We start from the raw sequence: 17,921 nt of genomic DNA on the forward strand, positions 1-17,921 counted from the left end.
CCAGCCACGCCCCATCTTCAATGCTCTGACTGAGGGAAGGAGGTTGTTGCTCAAATTCTCACAATAAATGGCCCCATTCATCCTCTCCTTAATACAGTGCAGACGTCCTGTCCCCTTCTCAGAAAAGCACCCCCAAAGCATGATGTTTCCACCCCCATGCTTCACAGTAGGGTTGGTGTTCTTGGGATGCATCTCATCCTTCTTTTTCCTCCAAACACGACAAGTGAAGTTTAGACCAAAAAGGTTCTACTTTGGTCTCATCTGACCACATGACTTTCTCCCATGCCTCCTCTGGATCATCCAGATGGTCTTTGGCAAACTTCAGACGGGCTTGGACATGTGATGACTTGAGCAGGGGAACCTTCCGTGCAATGCATGATTTGAAACCATGACGGCGTAGTGTTCTACCGACAGTGACCTTTGAAACTGTGGTCCCAGCTCTCTTCATGTCATTGACCAGCTCCTCCCTTGTAGTTCTGGGCTGATTCCTCACCTTTCTTATCATCAGTGATACCCCACGAGGTGAGATCTTGCATGGCGCCCCAGTCCGAGGGAGACTGACAGTCGTTTTTAGCCTCTTCCATTTTCTAACAATTGCTCCAACAGTTGATCTATTTTCACCAAGCTGCTTGGCAATTGCCCCGTAGCCCTTTCCAGCCGTGTGGAGGTCCACACTTTTGTCTCTGGTGTCTTTTGACAGCTCTTTGGTCTTGCCCATGGTAGTAGTTGGCCTCTGACTGACTGTGGGGTGGACAGGTGTCTTTAAAGAGCTCAGACAGGTGCTACTAATTTAGATTAATGAGTGGAGTAGAGGTGGACTTTTTCAAGGACTTTGAGAGCCAGAATTCTTGCTGTTTGTCAGGTGTTCAAATACTTATGTTCAGCAGTGCAAGACAAATAAATTCTTTAAAAATCATACAATGTGATTTCCTGAAATTTTGTTTTTTAATTCTGTCTCTCAGAGTGGGAATGCACCTACAATGTGAATTTCAGACCCCTCCATGATTTCTAAGTGGGAGAACTTGCAAACTTGCAGGGTGTTCAAATACTTCTGTTCCTCACTGTATCTCTTGGTGAACAGTTTAACCACATGCCTAGCACTTGTGTACAGCATCTCCCCTGGTTGCCTGGAAACCTCAGAGAGACAATAGTGTGAGAAGTCTCTGCAGCTAGGCTGTTGTTTGTCAAGAAATGGTTACAGCATAAAACACCTCATAAAGCCACTAACTGTCACATCTACATTAGTGTTTGTGAGCCATGTTTTGGCACACTTTTTAGCAGCATGCCTCCCTTCTCATTCAGTTTTTGTTAATAAAGTCACTCAGCACAGAAAACGCACAGCCCCATGGTATACGACCACCAGAAACCATGTCTTATATTTGAACCTCATAATAACATCATCAGATAGAATGTAAAATCTAAGACTATATGTGGCTGTCCAGTGTTCTGCTTCATTCCCCCTGTTTAGTACTTGAGTGACCTCTGTCTCAGTACAGAAGGTGACCTTAAATCCAAAAACACAGTCTCACCTTCATAAGTCTCATTTTCCTTTTTTTTTTTTTTTTTTTTTTTTTTTTTTTTTTTTTTGTTGCAAAATTTTTTTTTTTTTTACCTGGGGCTTTTACTGCAGCAGGTAAGAACATTTTGATGTACCAACATGCTGCATGGAACAAATACTCACCACATTGTTTACTCAGCTCTTCATATCCATCTTTTCTGTGAGTCATAGTCCTATAAAAGTTGGTTTCATGCTCACTGGCTCTTTGTTTGAGGAAGTCTCACTCCAACAGAGCGGTCCTGGTGGTGGTGTGAAAGCCTTTTGTGCAATAGTGTTTTGGCTTTGTTTGTGCTTTCATTTTTGAAAATAATTACAGATAGTGCATGTTGATATGGGAAAGCATCACTGTAGTGAATGATACCGTTTCCATACTTGATTGTAGTTGTTGTTGTTGTAGAGTAATTCATGCTCCCTTTTGTCAGCATTATAAAAATCTCATCTAATCCTGACAGGGAGATTTATGTTGCAGCAAGGTAATATCCTCTTCATATTCACAGGCCTGCACTTAATGAAATAAGTCGGTGTACCACCTCTGCTTGTATAAGAAGAAGGGTTGTCTTTTTATCGGTTGATTTAATGTCACTTGAACCAAATCTGCAGCAGGCAGGCTGGAAAAGATTTTCACTACAGCTATGGTTCCTCTGTTGCTCTTTTACCACAAAATAAAGAGAAGAGCATCATGTTTTGATGATTCATGATGGGTTTTTTGAGGTATGAAAGATGATGCCTGAAATAGTCACAGAGAACTTTGATAAGCTGAGCTACACATCTTATATACCAAGTAAAAACAGTAGAAACTTGTGAGGATGTGGATTTGAAATATCTTCATCTAATAAGCTGCAGACATACAGTGACTGCTCATGTGCTGTAGACTGCTTTAAATGGTAATGGATTTTTAAAGGTGCTGCCCTGCATGTAGCCACTCTATGGTAAGAGCCTTTCTCTTCTTGAAGATTTATTTAAAACACAAATATTCCAGGAGCTCAGACACACCGGCTAAATAAGAGCAACTTATACGGGTTAAAATTGGAAGAAGCTAATGAATTGGGCTTTTTCTCTTATTTTATGTTTTCAAACACCTTCCTATCTCTTTCTAAATTGCAGGGTGATATAGGAGTAAAAAAATAAAGGCCAGGCAAGCAAGCATGTTTTTTTTTTTTTTTTTGTTAAAAAGGACTTCTGCCGAGCGATAATTGCAGCCTTGTGTTACACTGTTCTCATCTTCCTCCTCTTTGCCTCTCTCACAGCCTATTATGCAACAGTCTTTTCTTGCAAGTCCTTGCAGGAGCTCATCTTGTCATTGTGTAACATCTGTGAGTGAAACTGTCTGCCAGGCCTCATTCACTCACACACAGTATCCCCGCAATGTCTTCCCACATCCAGCAAATATCCATGTCTTCAGTAGATACATGTGCTGTGCAAAACTGAATGCACATCCACTGGCAATATAATTATGGTCCTTTAATCAGCAGGAGTTTAAGCTTTTTTTGTCGCTACTTGTTTGTGCTTTGTGTGGCTCTTTTGGCTCAGACACCAGTAGGTATGATTCAGCCCATTCTCTTGAGTTCAAAGAAAACAGTGGGTTGGGTTCTTTCTACCAGTATTCTCTATAGAACTAGGTGATTTAAAGTGCCCATGGCTGCTCATTTTGCCAGTTTCCAGCCATTTAAAGTTTAATCTTGGGTACCTCTAGATTAGCTCTGCACCCCTCATAACTCCAAATAGTTTGTGATTGTTTCAGAATCAGAGAGCCAGAAAGCTTCTTCCTTAAAACGAGAGGATAGTTCGTGAACACACACAGTTCCTGTTGCCGGTGTTGTGCCGAAAGTGGACTGCAACGGCATTAATTAATGTGAATTCCTCCTCCATAGATAGGTAAACAATGATATATGTACAGATGAAAAGAGATGTGTAACACTCTAAACAAAGTGAGTAATTGAGAAACCCCATATTTTAACTGGCATAATTCAGACATAAGCTTCAAGCTTTATTGAAAATACACATAACAAGCAAGGCAATATAACATTTTGCCAATATAGTGGGGACACCAGTGGATGTCAGGCAAGCTCACATACACATGCAATGGCCTGGATTTCATGCCCATTCAAGGAGATCCTTAAACTATCACATAATACTTTATTTTGTTAAGAAAAAAGTCCTGCAGCGAGAGTTTGCGAGACGTCGTTTAACTTGTCTTATGCTATTTGTATCTTGATATGGAAGGTTTTTATTACTCCTGTTTCGTAAATTTGTGTTTTATTCTGTTTAGGTTTTATTGTTTTAGCAAGGTTTTCTATTTGCTACACGTTATTGTGCAGCACTCTGTGCTCCTCGGAGTTGTAAAGTGCTATATAAATAAAGCTTTATTATTATAATGTGACTTGACAGTTCTCTAAGGCACATCAAGTGCTTAATCATGCGTATGTTCCATTTTAGTATTTTTATATTGATTGCTCAGAGGCTTTAACATTTTTGAATCCTTTGAAGCAATTGACTGGTGAGTAGGGAATGTGAGCAGTTTGGTGCATATACAATTTGAACCATAAGGCTGACACGCACTGCACTTTTGCATTAAGTACAGAAAGTTTACAACCTTCCTGCCTGTGAATCCAGTCATATTGTTAGGGGCCTGTGCCAACATCAACGTGGACCATCAACAGACCTTCAATAAACCTCATTACCAGACATGTCTAGCATAAGCTTTTTTGACAGGGGGTACTACCATGTAGTCTCCAAGTATTGTTATAAAATGAAGAAAAGAGAGAGAATGAAATACTGTAGTCAAGGTGTCAGAGAAGATGAAAGCTTTTTTGATGACTGCAAAACACTCCTGAAAGCCAAAATTGCATGCTGTGACTATTTGAAGGTAGAGTGGTCCCTCAGAGGGAAGAAGTTTAGTTGGAATACTTTTTCTCACTTGCACAAAATTTATTTAAAAAAGTAGCATTCTTTATTTGCATCAGTTGGACTCTTTAATTTGTTGCCTCTCAGGTGTGTGAGCTTAGAGCTCACACACCTGAGACCTCATCTTACATTGGAAACATTTCCCTCACATAAAGAGCATGGAGTCTTTCTTAAAGGGCTTTCAGATAGGACGCGGGGGCTGGGGGCAGCACAGGGAAGAAGGGTGCCAGTTGCTTGGTGACCAAAAAGCTTTTCGGGAGGTGGTTAGCAGATATTAACTAGTTTTTCTAGCAGTGGACTGGGATGCACGATGTACTGTGTCTACAGAGAAAAATTCTGGCTATAGTTGTATTGATGAGGAGGTGGAGACGAGTTGCAGCAAAGAAGAAGAGGGTGTGGGTCTGCCAGAATCAGCTTCTCCTCCATTTTCTTTGTGGTCTGACAGGTTCTGTGCAATTGGAGACACTGAGGTGCGCCCAAGTTAAACTTGTAACTACAGGGGTGGCTTGTGTGAATTTGCACTGCGCTCAGGTGAGCGCAGCACAGATACATCCTTGCATCGTGCAACACATAGAAACGAATGGGTTCGATAGCAAAGTGCAGCTCCCACCGTGTCCTATCTGAAAAGGCCTTTAGTCTTGGCAGTTCACCTACTGTCTGGAGCAAGACAGCTCACTGTTGGTTTTCTGCAATTATTGCAGTAGCATAGGTGGTAAAGAGCAAGTGACACAGAAACAGTGACAGTCTCATATGTGGTCCTCACATTTAAGTGCTCCACAATTAACAAGAATATTATGATGGAACTTTTTAATAATTTTGAATCATTAAAGTCTGTAAGTTGGCAGCAATTAGTTTAATCAAGAAAAGCTGCTTTGTTTTTCATGACCAGCACACCTGTAGTCCAGAAGAGCAGCAGATAATGGTGAGGATAATTTGCAGCACCCCTCCAGCAAATGCAAATAAGCTGGCAATATTTCAGGTACCTCAACAGCTGTGAAGAACTGTATCGTATTTAGAGATGATGACACTACTGCAGTAGTTACTAATCACTGGACGGCTGTATTTTACAGCAGTGATCGCAGTGCAGGGCAAACGGATCATCAGCACAAAATGAGTTCATTTGCAAAACAGTTGTAATTTTTCCAACTATTCAGAAACCGTCTTTTTTACTGTGCACTCCAGATTTTATTTGGCTATTTGATGATGATTAACAGAAAAAGTCTTGTTCATGTCGAAGTGAAAACTGATCTCTACAAAGTAATCTAAATTAATTAAAATACAAGACCAAAAATTGATTGCAAAAGTACTCACGCTCTTTAAAAGCAACCCACCTAAATTGTCACAGGTGCAGCCAATTAGTTTTAGAAGTCATACAATGAATTAAATGGAGATCACTTGCGTTCTGTGGATGTGTTTCATGTGATTGTATTATAAATACATCTGCATTTGGATGGTCCGATTACTGGTGAATTAGTATCCTAACCAAAAAAGAAGACAAAAGAACAAGAATCTCTGTGAAAAGGTTATAAAAATCATAAGTCAGGCACTAAATATCCCTTGTAGTATGATTAAATCCATCATTAAGAAGTGACAGAAACATGAGGCATACATACATCTCAAAAACAAAGTGATTGTGTAAGAAGGGGACTAGTGAGGGAGGCCACTAAGAGGCCCGTGAGTCCTCTGAAGGAGTTAACAAGCCTCTGCAGCTGATGGGAGAAACTGTGCATGTGTGCAGCAGTGTTCCTCACTGGCCAAAGTTTTATGGGAGAGTGGCAAAGAGAAAGTCATTGTTGAGCTTTTTGGCCATAAGATTAGATACTGTGTTTGGCGTAAACCAAATACTGCAATCATTGCAAATGAACATTCCCACCGTGAAGCATGGTGGCAGCAACATAATGCTGTGGGGATGCTTTGCAACGTGCTCTGGAAGGCTTGTGAAGGTAGGGTAAAATGAATGCAGCAAATTACAGGAAAATCCTGGAGGGAAATCTGATGCAGTCTGCAAGAGAACTGTGACTTGGGAGACGTTTTGATTTCCAGCTTGATAGTGACCTGAAGCACGCAGCCAGAGCTACACACAAATGATTTAAAAACAACAATATTAATGTTCTGGAGTAGCCAAGTTGGAGCCCAGACCTCAATCCAATTGTGAATTTGTGGATGGACTTGAAAAGGGCTGTTAACTTATGATCCCAATGCAACCTGGCAGAGGTTGAGCAGTTTTGCAAAGATAGTAAAGTAAAGTCACTTTTGGCTTTTCGCATTTAGGGGTCACCACAGCGAATCGTCACACTGACACCTCGCATGTTGACATTTGGCACGTCTTTTATGCCGGATGCCCTTCCTGACGCAACCCCGATTTGAACCAAGGGCACTGCGCGAGAGCACTGTGCCTTAACCACTAGCCTACCAGGGACAGCTACTTGCATTTGCAAAGATGAATGGAGAAAGATTCTTGTATCCAGATCACTGACTGTATAAAAAAATGGATGCCATGACATCTCCTAAAGGTGAAGCCACTGTGAGTCATTGTTATTTTAGCCCAGTGTCCTTCTTTGTGTTGTTCTTGGTGTTTTATGGCAGTTGGCAAACAACCGCATGGTGCATTACCACCACCGACTGGACTGGAGTGTGGATTGGGAAGCTAATATTTAGTGCCCATTGAAGGCCTATGGATTTGAGCTACAATACAGAACATTAAAAACACCAGGAAGCTGATGGATGGGGTGGGTCAAATAACACTTGGCTTTTATGTAGAGAACCAGAGACTGAGTCCTGTGTCTAGTCTTGTGTGATGTACTTTTCATTTGACAATGTTTTAACCATTCCTAATCATGTAGCTACTGTGCCTAAACTTAACCATGTATAAGAAATGTCAGACATTGTCTTTTGTTTTTTGCTATGAGAAATACTGTATGTTTTGCTCGAGGTGAAGGCACACGATCACTAATCAAAATGGTTTTTATTGTAAGTGCATATATATTAATGACAACACCCAGTGAACACACTGTCATCTTTTTAAGTTTTGCATGTCTTGCACAGCGCGTCCCATGGTATAACGAGCACGGTCCAAGGTCAAAGCGCCCATTAAGTAGCAATGATGATTTGACTGTTGACCACAGACCTGCTATGTGCTGGTCAAAGGCGCAGTCACTTTGTGCGCCCTCATATTACCAACGTGCCCAAAATTTACCTGGACACACCCCGTTTTCCTCTGGACACGCCTGCCAACGAGAAGTCAACAGACTTCTGCTTGGTTAAAAGGCAATGTGATGTGCATGAAAATGGTAATTGTGCAGGTAGGAAATTAGTTAACACAGACGTGCTACCTGTGCTGCGCACGTGTTTGATAGAAGATGGGGCTCTAATACATTGTGTATTGCGGACCAGTGTAGTAGCTAATATACATTTTGCTGTGAGAATGGGTTGCATATGTCCACAGCTTAAATTTTATGTTAGCTGATATGAAAGCAACCTTATAATGTCACACTCTGCACATATATGCACTTATATCATTCTGCATAGTCAGAACATCCAAGTGGAGTAACGGCAAGCCTGCACATCTTTGAGTAGAGGAAGGCTTTAAGGCTAAAACACAATTCAAAATGATTTCATTGCTGTATGTGATGCTACACTTTCACACCCTGACTTGAGATAGCCAGTCTTGCTTGTATGAGGAGGAGTACATAATCTTCACCTAATATGCTGTTTACAGTCTTGTCCTGGTGTAAATTCACTGTCTGTTTTTCTTACAGTCTCTGTCACCAGCATGGGCCAGCATCTAGGAAAGAAGGAGCCACCCACTGACAACAAGGTAAGAGTCCTTACTATACTGTAGACACTCTAATACTTTATTTTATGTGTGTAAGAAGTCTGAAAAGTGCGATCTGAGAATGAAGCATGTGTTGGAGGATTTTCTTTTAACCTTATCAATGTGACCACTGGCCTTTATCAGCAGGACTTTGGACTCGGTTGCATACAAACTGCCTGCTTCACTCAGACTGATTTATTGCCTTCACATGAGCCTCCAGTCAGATTGTCAACCTTGTTACAGTATGCATGTTTTGAATATCTTTTGAAAAATTCAGAGCTAATCTAACACTGCATAAAAATGAAAAATATTGCATTCTCCACAGGGAGTGCAGCTTTGCACAGAATGTTGTTTGGTTTTTGTTATAAGTGATTTGATTTATTTCTGAGCTGCCTACACATATATATGGTTATGCTCTCACCTCTGGCTCTTGGATCGGAAATCCAGGTTTTGTGGTAATCACACTGCCACAGGCAACACTTTGTACTCACCTGTCAAACTTACTGAGAAGCAGCAAGTCAAAGATTTCATAAACTAACTACACTGACCAGCCACTTTATTAGGTACACCTGTACAATTGTATGCACTTCAATGCAGCACTTCCGGCACATTCTGCCACTGTATAAATGACCATGTCATCTGCATGAAAATGCATAGTACTGCTAATTATTTTGGATCCTAGATCGTTAATAAAAACGAGTAAAGTGGGGCCCAAAATGTATCCTTGTGGAACTCCTTAGAGAATACCGATTAAATTGGACTTAAAACTTATTTTTACCTGATTATTAAAATTATTAAATGACAAACATTTTGCCAATCAAGAGCAGATTTAGACAAATGTGCTCTTTTCTAGGCTTTATTTTTCATATGTAGTATTTCTGCTAATTCATTTGAAAACCAGGGATTATTCCTGTTTGATCCTTTGTTTTTTAACAAGAGTATGTTTATCTGCAGTATCATTAAAAATAAAATAGTGTAGAATGAAAGTCAGTGTGTCATGGCAAGTGCAGTATATAGAAGCTATAGGAAAGTGATCGATAAATTCAAGTCAAAAGATGCCACTTAATTGAAAATTCGAAGGCCAGCTTGTTAAAATAATATCTAAAAGGCTAGCGTTTTTGGGACTTTTCAAGTCTAGTCTTCATGGTGAAGAAATTAATTGAGATATGTTAAACACATTACACATATTCTTCAATTCTTCAGATGCAGAGATTAACCAGTCAAAGTTCAAATCACCCAGAATCATGATTTCAAATTTGCCGTGACTGGACAGCAACTGAAAGATGCTGGTAATAGAATCAGATTTTGAAGAAGGGGGCTGATACATTCCAGTAACCAGCAGCCTACCACAATTATCACTTTATCCTAAAGAGACATTTAGGCTAGACAACATTTTGCTCTAGGCACAGAATTAACAAGAGTAACAGGAAAGCATTTTTTCACAATAATTGCCACACCTCCTCCTATAGTAGATTTATCACATCAAAATACATTGAAGTGCGATGGAATTAGTGTCCATCTTATCAGTTAGCCAAGTCTCTGAAAGCACAATAATATCAACATTTGTTTGCCGACACTCTACTTGAGCATAATCCACCTTTGATTGTAGGCTGTGTACATTTATATGTATAACCGCATGGCCCTTATGACGAGAAAAAAATAAATATCCAAATCAACGCTCTGGTCTAACAGCATTGGAAATGCTCTTCTGATTGCATCCTTTCTGTTAGAGCATTTTAGGGGAAGATCATAGTCATCAGTCTGAACTTTGGCTACATTATCTATCTCAGACCTACGTTCAGGTTGACGACTCAAACATCTATAATCACTCACTAAAACAGGAATTTTAAAAACAGGTTCATCATAGTAGAGGTTAGGACTTGGCAAAAACAAATGCTGAAACTGTTTGCAGATTCAAGTGTGAGTTCCATCTTATATGACAGTAGCTGGGTGCCATGCAGATTTAGATGTATTCCACTGTGTTTAAAAAATCCTCGTCAATGTTTAAATGCCGCTAAATTGTCCACGTAGAGTATGCTATGAAGCATAGATGTGGGACATTGATAGTTGATCATCTTTATGCCAAATGATTTTTATCTACAGCAGCAACAGTTTGTCACCCTGGAGGTCCATCTAGAAAACCCAGATTTATTTATTTCTTTATTTTTGCTGTTTTTCTCCCCAAATTGAAGTGATATGTGTTTGTTTGTGCATCTCTATGCACTTGCCTCTTGTATAGCTGTTGAGTAAGATTTGACAACTGGATAACAGCCTCAGATATAGAGATGTTATGGCTGGTGGGACTGTGTTTATTCTGCTGTTATAGAAGCTTGTTCTGCTGGCAGGTGGGCAGCACTGTTGGAACAAAAGCAGTTATTTCACTTGAAAGCAGCAGTCGCTTTACTCTAAACCTGAGGCAAAACCCCATTGTAGCAGTAATTGAATATATTTAAGAGGCAAATTTTTCTGCTCAGTGAGTGCAGAAATTTCAGACTAGACACTGTTCCTGTATGCCGGGTACAGAGGAGAATAAGCCTTAAATTGGGACAGTAATGTAATTTAAAAACATCATGCAATTAACTCCAACTCTGTCTTCTTTTGTCTCAGCATTTCAAACTTACAGCAGATATAATGAAACTTGAAGAGGGCATGAGCTGGTTGTGAGTAGAGTTGACCCCAGGCAGCGATCAAGGATTTGTAGTCAGAAAAGAAATATGGAGGATAAAATTGCCCTTCAGTGCCAGCTTTTGAGGCTGTGGGCAACAGCATAAACTTTGCGGTCTACGGTGTGTCCTGGCTTACAACTGATGACCTGCTTAGTGCCCGTAATCGTTAGAGTGATCACATCATGCTGGGAAAGAGGGGAGCCCAAACCTGCAGGGGGGCTGCTGGCTCAGCCCATAGATGATTAGTTTCCTTTGCCTTCAAAGCACACTCTGGTGAGAGAAGAGCAGCAGTAAGAGGGGTGAGCTAATTTTTCAAGTGTAAAGCTGCCAGGAGAGGCAGGGGGACAGTATGTCACACTGAAGTGGCATTATGTACTGTATTTAGCTTCATAATCATGTTAAACATGTCTGTCATTTGTTTTTCCCTTTCTTTTTGGCTTGATTGTCGTGACACCAAAGTCAGTTTAAAGGTCTAGCAAAACAGCCAGTTGTCATAGTGACAGTCAAGCAGGAACAGAGCGTGACAGAGTGAGGCAGGTCATGTTTAGATGCTGTTATCTGAGTCATGATCCCTCTCCCACTCCCTCAGCGTATCAGGATGGGTGAAATGCACCCATAACTCCTCTGTCACACCTCAGTAGAGCCTCTGACAAAAATGTTTCATTTTCAGCAGTCTGAAATGTTCGCACCAGTAATATTTTAGAGCCTTAAATTCCATTTGGAACCACAAGTTAACAACACTGGCCCCGCTCCTCAATTTTGGGTTTCTGCCAAAGGGCTATTTGCTTAAATGTGTGTCATGTGTCTGCAGTGTTTAGGTGCACACCATCAGATTCTGGAAGAATGGATTTAAATTCTGGTCAACAGTTTATGATCAATTGTAAGTAAATAGAGTACCAGGATAACAAGGACATATTAGGCCAATGCACCTTGCATTTCTGACTCTATTGTGTTATTGTTTGTGTAGATTACTGGACCACCATATGGCAGTTAATGCTGAGATATTTTCTGTCCAGCTACAGTGAAAAGAATAGATTTTTGGCTACCTCAGATGTCAGCAGTGAACATCAGGATGTGGTTTCAAAGCCTCAGAGTCATAGTGCATCTGTAACTGAACAGGCAGAGCACGCAGCCAAGACAGAGATACCAATTTCTCCAAAGACCAGAATGCAGTACAGCTAAAGACATACTCCCTCTTGAGCAAAGGGTATAAAGTAACTGTCACTTGAAAAGCAAATTGGAAAAAAAAGTGACTCTCTTGCTGCATGATTGCTATTTCTGTTAACTATCACCAGTGCTCTTTCTATGTGCTTGTATAACCTACAGTGTAGTTCACATTTTCACATTGAGACACAAGTCATTTTGAGGAGTTAATGGTGTTCTCTTGGAAATAATACTTGCTTAGATACTAAGCTGCAGACATGCTAATCATTGAAGCTTATGGTATAGTTTATCAACACCCAGTTTAAAACATCCTTACACTTTTGCTGTTGTGTTTTTGGTTTTTGAAAGGCGTAAAAAAGAAGCCACCCTCGAAGCTCTTTAATAACGAATTTGTCTGTTCAACTTACCCTCTCACAAGTAGAGAAAATGCAGGTGTTTCTAATTAATCAAGCACCAGCCTCTCAGGTCACATTCATGTTGGTCCCATTTCTACTTTGCCAAATTAAAATTTGATGTTATGCTGCTATAGGGAAGAAGTACCACTAATGCTCAGTTCACCTGTGGATTGAATCACTAGGCGTATCGGAGCACGTAGGCCACACAGATGATTAAAACCAAAACTAATGAATACTTGGGAAATTATAGACATGATTACACCAGCTGGAAGTGAAACAAACATGCTGCTCAAGCTGATGGAAAAGGCCTTTAGATTGTGAGTGCTGTTGGAGATGGTCCTTGCTGTGAAAGGCTGCAGCTCAAAGCCAAACTTGTTGCACAGAATGTTACAGCTTAACTTTACAATAAGATGTTGCTTTGTCAGTTCTTCTTTCATTTGCTACTTTGTGCCCTCTATCACTGAAACTAATGAACTGAAGTCTCCAGATGAGGGAGCTTGAGTCTTAGCTTGCAGGCCACCGGCTTTCAGAAACCATCAGTTCAACCAGTGCCCAATTAGAGTGTGACCAGCCCAGCAAGCCCATTCCTGTCGTTTCTGTTCCTCGGTGTGAGATGTCTGGAGAGACAGACGCATCTGAATTATAACTAGACTCTTCCTATTCATCTCTTTTTTCTCTTTGTTTCTCAGTTGTACAGAGAATACCACTGCCAAGCACAATGACATATCTGGAGTTCTGTCAGTTGCTGGAGCAGTTAGGTTTTCTTCAAGTGAATATGTAGAAATTAAGTTGTACTCAAGTTTTTTTTCCTCAGTTTGTATATTGCAAGTGTTAGTATAGTGTTATCTTTTATTTGAATTATTGCAGGAGGAATTATTGGTAGAGAAAAAATACCTGAATCTTAGTGATGTACTCTTCTCTCAGTGTTGTTTGCAGGCACAAAATATTAGCTTTACAAAGGCTTCAACAGTAGCTCTGCTCAAATTCTGAATGTTAACTTATGGCCCTGTGGACATTTGGTAGACTGAATTGCTTCCTTTCAGGCCTAAATAATGTGTTAGAGATACAATATTTGACATGTGATTACTTGCATCACAGTATTTACCGTTTTTTGAAGGTGGAGCTGGGAGACTCTACTGTATCTTAGGGTGGTTCCACATTAGGGACCTGGGTCTGGATCCGAGTACACTTGACCCCAAAGTCTGTTCATTTTGATCAGTGTAAACACAAGCGTACTCAACTCGGGCACCATGTTAGAATCAGGTGGTCTTGAGCACGATTCATGTGTACTCGAGCATAGTCCCTGGGAGATGTAAACAAAACCATGCTCAAACAAGGAAGCGGGCTGCTATATGACATAACTATTTGACTCTGTTGGTTTAAAAATTAACAAACATCAATGCCTCCTGTCTCTTCAGAAACTATTGTGTTCATGCAGCATGGGCACATTTCATTATCTGAACTGCACAGTAGATGTGGAACTAGGAAGGCAGGTGAGAGGGTTGTTGTTGCCATCTCAAAAACATCCATAGTAACAAGATTGATTCTATTGTCGGCACAGAAATGAAAGAAATGCCGCCCAGCTGATGACACCAGTGGTTGCTGCTTCTTAGGGGTGTGATGATACACTTAGCTCATGAGACGAGACGATATTTTAACACTATTTTTAAGAAACCTTCAGAGATGAAACGTATGACCAGAAAAATAGTCTTTTATTCAACTGAAAGTCACAAAATGCAAAACAATGCAGGTGCACTGCAAATTATTTTAACTAGTCATGTAAATGTCACTTCAGCTTTACTTCCTGAGTATGAATTATCATATGCAGTAAAAGATATGCAAGTACTGTAAAAGGCTTTGCCACAAACTGAACTTCATACAGGCTTCTCTCCTGTATCATATCACATGAGTCTCTTCAGACCTTATAACTATGCATGAGCTTATAACTTCTAATAGAAGCTTTTTTTTTTTTTTTTTAATATAGTAACGCTATAGTGCATGTTGGCCGGTGCCCTCCTCCTATTCCGGACCCTCTCTTGCTGCTTCAGCAGCACTGGTTGAAACCAGTAAATATTAGAAACCAATCAATTGGATCGCTAATGACACTGGTTGGACTGATTGAATCGGCTAATCAGAGTTGAATCTCTGCAATTGATAGCATTGTGTTAAACACAGAGAGGAGGAGCTGTTCACAGACGGTCTGTCGCCATGGTAGTCATGTGTTTGTGTGTGTGTGTGTGTGTGTGTGTGTGTGAGACAGAAATAGAGCAGGGCACGGAGGGACTGAGCAAATAGGTGTGCTGCTTGTGGCACTGCATTGAAATACGATTGAACCTATTTTAAATCAACATATGGTCAATGTTGATATTGTGGCAGCCTGCCTTAAATAATAATGGTCACCTTTATTTGGCCAAGTATGTTTCCGGTTCAGAACCAAGGCAGCCATCTGTGGCACCAACTCACACCAATGGCTCTAACCATCAGGGGCAACTTGGGGGTTCAGTGTCTTGTTCAAAGACACTTCAACCTGTGGACTGCAGGTACCGAGATTCGAACCTCCGACCCTCCATTTGGGAGGCGACTGCTCTACCCACTGAATCACAGTTGCCCGATCACTGTATGGGAAACAATGATGAGTGACCTTCTAACTGAAATCATTTCCACAAACTGGACATAAAAGAGTGGCAGGGGCTCTTCCTGTGCTAGTTTCACTCTCATAACTCTGGCATGCTAGCTGCTGCTCTCGTTATCTATGGAGTTATATTTGTGCCAATTTCCTGAGCGAGCAATGGGACATTTTGAGCGCGCGCATCTGACATCCTGAGCACGGAATGTTTTTTTGAGCGGAGGCGGCACCCACACCATCCCCCCTTGCTACACTGGACAAAGACATCGTGGGCACGCTGAGGCCTGATGAGACCTGTGTATCCTGCTTCTATCATGCCTTCTCTGGCGCACAGGACCCAGCAGAGGACCATAAATTATATGCAGGCGAAACAGTCAGCGAGAGACTTTGACGAGCCAAATTGAAGGGGAAACAACTGACGACAACATGGACCATCAACGTGAGTCAACAAGAGCAGGAAGAAGGGGGCACTGGGTGGCAACCGTCCCTAGGTGCCCCGCATGCAGAGCGCTGGGACGCGTTCGGTGGATATATGTGGAGGAGGAGGCGGCACCCACACCATCCCCCCTTGCTACACTGGACAAAGACATCGTGGGCACGCTGAGGCCTGATGAGACCTGTGTATCCTGCTTCTATCATGCCTTCTCTGGCGCACAGGACCCAGCAGAGGACCATAAATTATATGCAGGCGAAACAGTCAGCGAGAGACTTTGACGAGCCAAATTGAAGGGGAAACAACTGACGACAACATGGACCATCAACGTGAGTCAACAAGAGCAGGAAGAAGGGGGCACTGGGTGGCAACCGTCCCTAGGTGCCCCGCATGCAGAGCGCTGGGACGCGTTCGGTGGATATATGTGGAGGAGGAGGCGGCACCCACACCATCCCCCCTTGCTACACTGGACAAAGACATCGTGGGCACGCTGAGGCCTGATGAGACCTGTGTATCCTGCTTCTATCATGCCTTCTCTGGCGCACAGGACCCAGCAGAGGACCATAAATTATATGCAGGCGAAACAGTCAGCGAGAGACTTTGACGAGCCAAATTGAAGGGGAAACAACTGACGACAACATGGACCATCAACGTGAGTCAACAAGAGCAGGAAGAAGGGGGCACTGGGTGGCAACCGTCCCTAGGTGCCCCGCATGCAGAGCGCTGGGACGCGTTCGGTGGATATATGTGGAGGAGGAGGCGGCACCCACACCATCCCCCCTTGCTACACTGGACAAAGACATCGTGGGCACGCTGAGGCCTGATGAGACCTGTGTATCCTGCTTCTATCATGCCTTCTCTGGCGCACAGGACCCAGCAGAGGACCATAAATTATATGCAGGCGAAACAGTCAGCGAGAGACTTTGACGAGCCAAATTGAAGGGGAAACAACTGACGACAACATGGACCATCAACGTGAGTCAACAAGAGCAGGAAGAAGGGGGCACTGGGTGGCAACCGTCCCTAGGTGCCCCGCATGCAGAGCGCTGGGACGCGTTCGGTGGATATATGTGGAGGAGGAGGCAGCACCCACACCATCCCCCCTTGCTAAACTGGACAAAGACACCGTGGGCACGCTGAGGCCTGATGAGACCTGTGTATTCTGCTTCTATCATGCCTTCTCTGGCGCACAGAAGGCTGAGATGGCCGCTAATCTTGTTCAATCGGTCTCCTCTAAGTCAGTCCTACCACCTCCTGGAACGGCTCGGAATCCAGAACAGCGTCCAGACGAAGGATATCACATCCACGATTGATGACAGCGATCCAGTTGACTGAAACAGTCCCAGGTGAAGAATTCCCAAAAAAAACAACCAGCCAGGGTAATCTGCAATTCGAGCGGAACGACGTCGGAGTTTTTCCTGTCCTTTTCCCTCAGATATGCTCAATAATTCTATTATTGACACTGCTAGCTCCTATGAACACAGTGCAGTGATCGACTGCTCCTAAATATCCTGCTAGGTGTCTCCTGCACTTCTGATGGCTTTCCTCTCTGCCGACCCGTCGGAAGGTGCGTGTCTGCTCAACCATGTGCGAGAGAACTCGAGACCTCCGTGAGTTCCCCTAAATCTATCACATCTCGCGCTAATTTGCTAATGGGGCGTTCTGGGACACTGTAAATCTGAGCTTCAAAACATAACCTGGGTTACACAGGCATTCTATGTGTTTCATTAATGTAAATGCCTGAACTCACTGTGAGGCAGGCGCTGTCAGGTTGTTTCTGATGTTTGATATTTTTACTAATCTTTGCATGGCTTTAGCACACAGATATTTGGTTTCAGAGCTGAAATGACTGCTCATTTTTGATCACTGGAGAGTTGCTCAATGTTATTTAAAAACACCAATTCAGCAACTTGCTGCTTTTCCTCCTTTTTCCATCATGTATTTAATGTCTTTGGATTTTGGACTGTTCTTGAGATAATAATAATAAAGCATCATTTATATAGCGCTTTACAACTCAAGGCGGGCCCAAAGTGCTGCACAGTAAAGACATCTCTATAGGCTAAAGTAATAATCAAACAATAATTAAACAGTCAGAAAACATAGAACAACATGTACACAATGCTGTTTAACAACAGATCAAATAAATTAAAGAGCAAAAGCCTGTTTAAAAAGGTGTGTTTTTAATGTGGATTTAAAAACCGCTAGCTCAGTAATAGACCTAATCTCAAGCGGTAACGAGTTCCAGAGTCTGGGGCCATAAACAGCAAATGCGTGGTCACCCCATTTTTTAGATCAGGACCGTGGAACCACTAAGGACAAGTTTTTAGGAGAGCGCAGGGCTCTGCGAGGAACATAGATGGA

The 17,921-nt window shown here is 42.0% G+C and overlaps 1 protein-coding gene across 3 annotated transcripts in view; it reads left to right on the forward strand.

Annotated features, from left to right (window-relative positions):
• LOC109958541 (myelin basic protein) overlaps positions 1-17,921 on the forward strand; it is a 50,429-nt gene that overhangs the window by 4,880 nt on the left and 27,628 nt on the right. For all 3 annotated transcript variants that reach the window (XM_020597258.1, XM_020597257.1, XM_020597256.1), the window contains one exon: positions 8,221-8,279. In XM_020597258.1, the coding sequence (XP_020452914.1) occupies positions 8,235-8,279 (45 nt within the window). In that variant the 5' untranslated portion in view covers positions 8,221-8,234. The remainder of the gene's footprint in view (positions 1-8,220; positions 8,280-17,921) is intronic.

Source organism: Monopterus albus, unplaced genomic scaffold, assembly GCF_001952655.1.
Source record: "Monopterus albus unplaced genomic scaffold, M_albus_1.0 scaffold33.1, whole genome shotgun sequence".
NCBI lineage: Eukaryota > Metazoa > Chordata > Actinopteri > Synbranchiformes > Synbranchidae > Monopterus > Monopterus albus.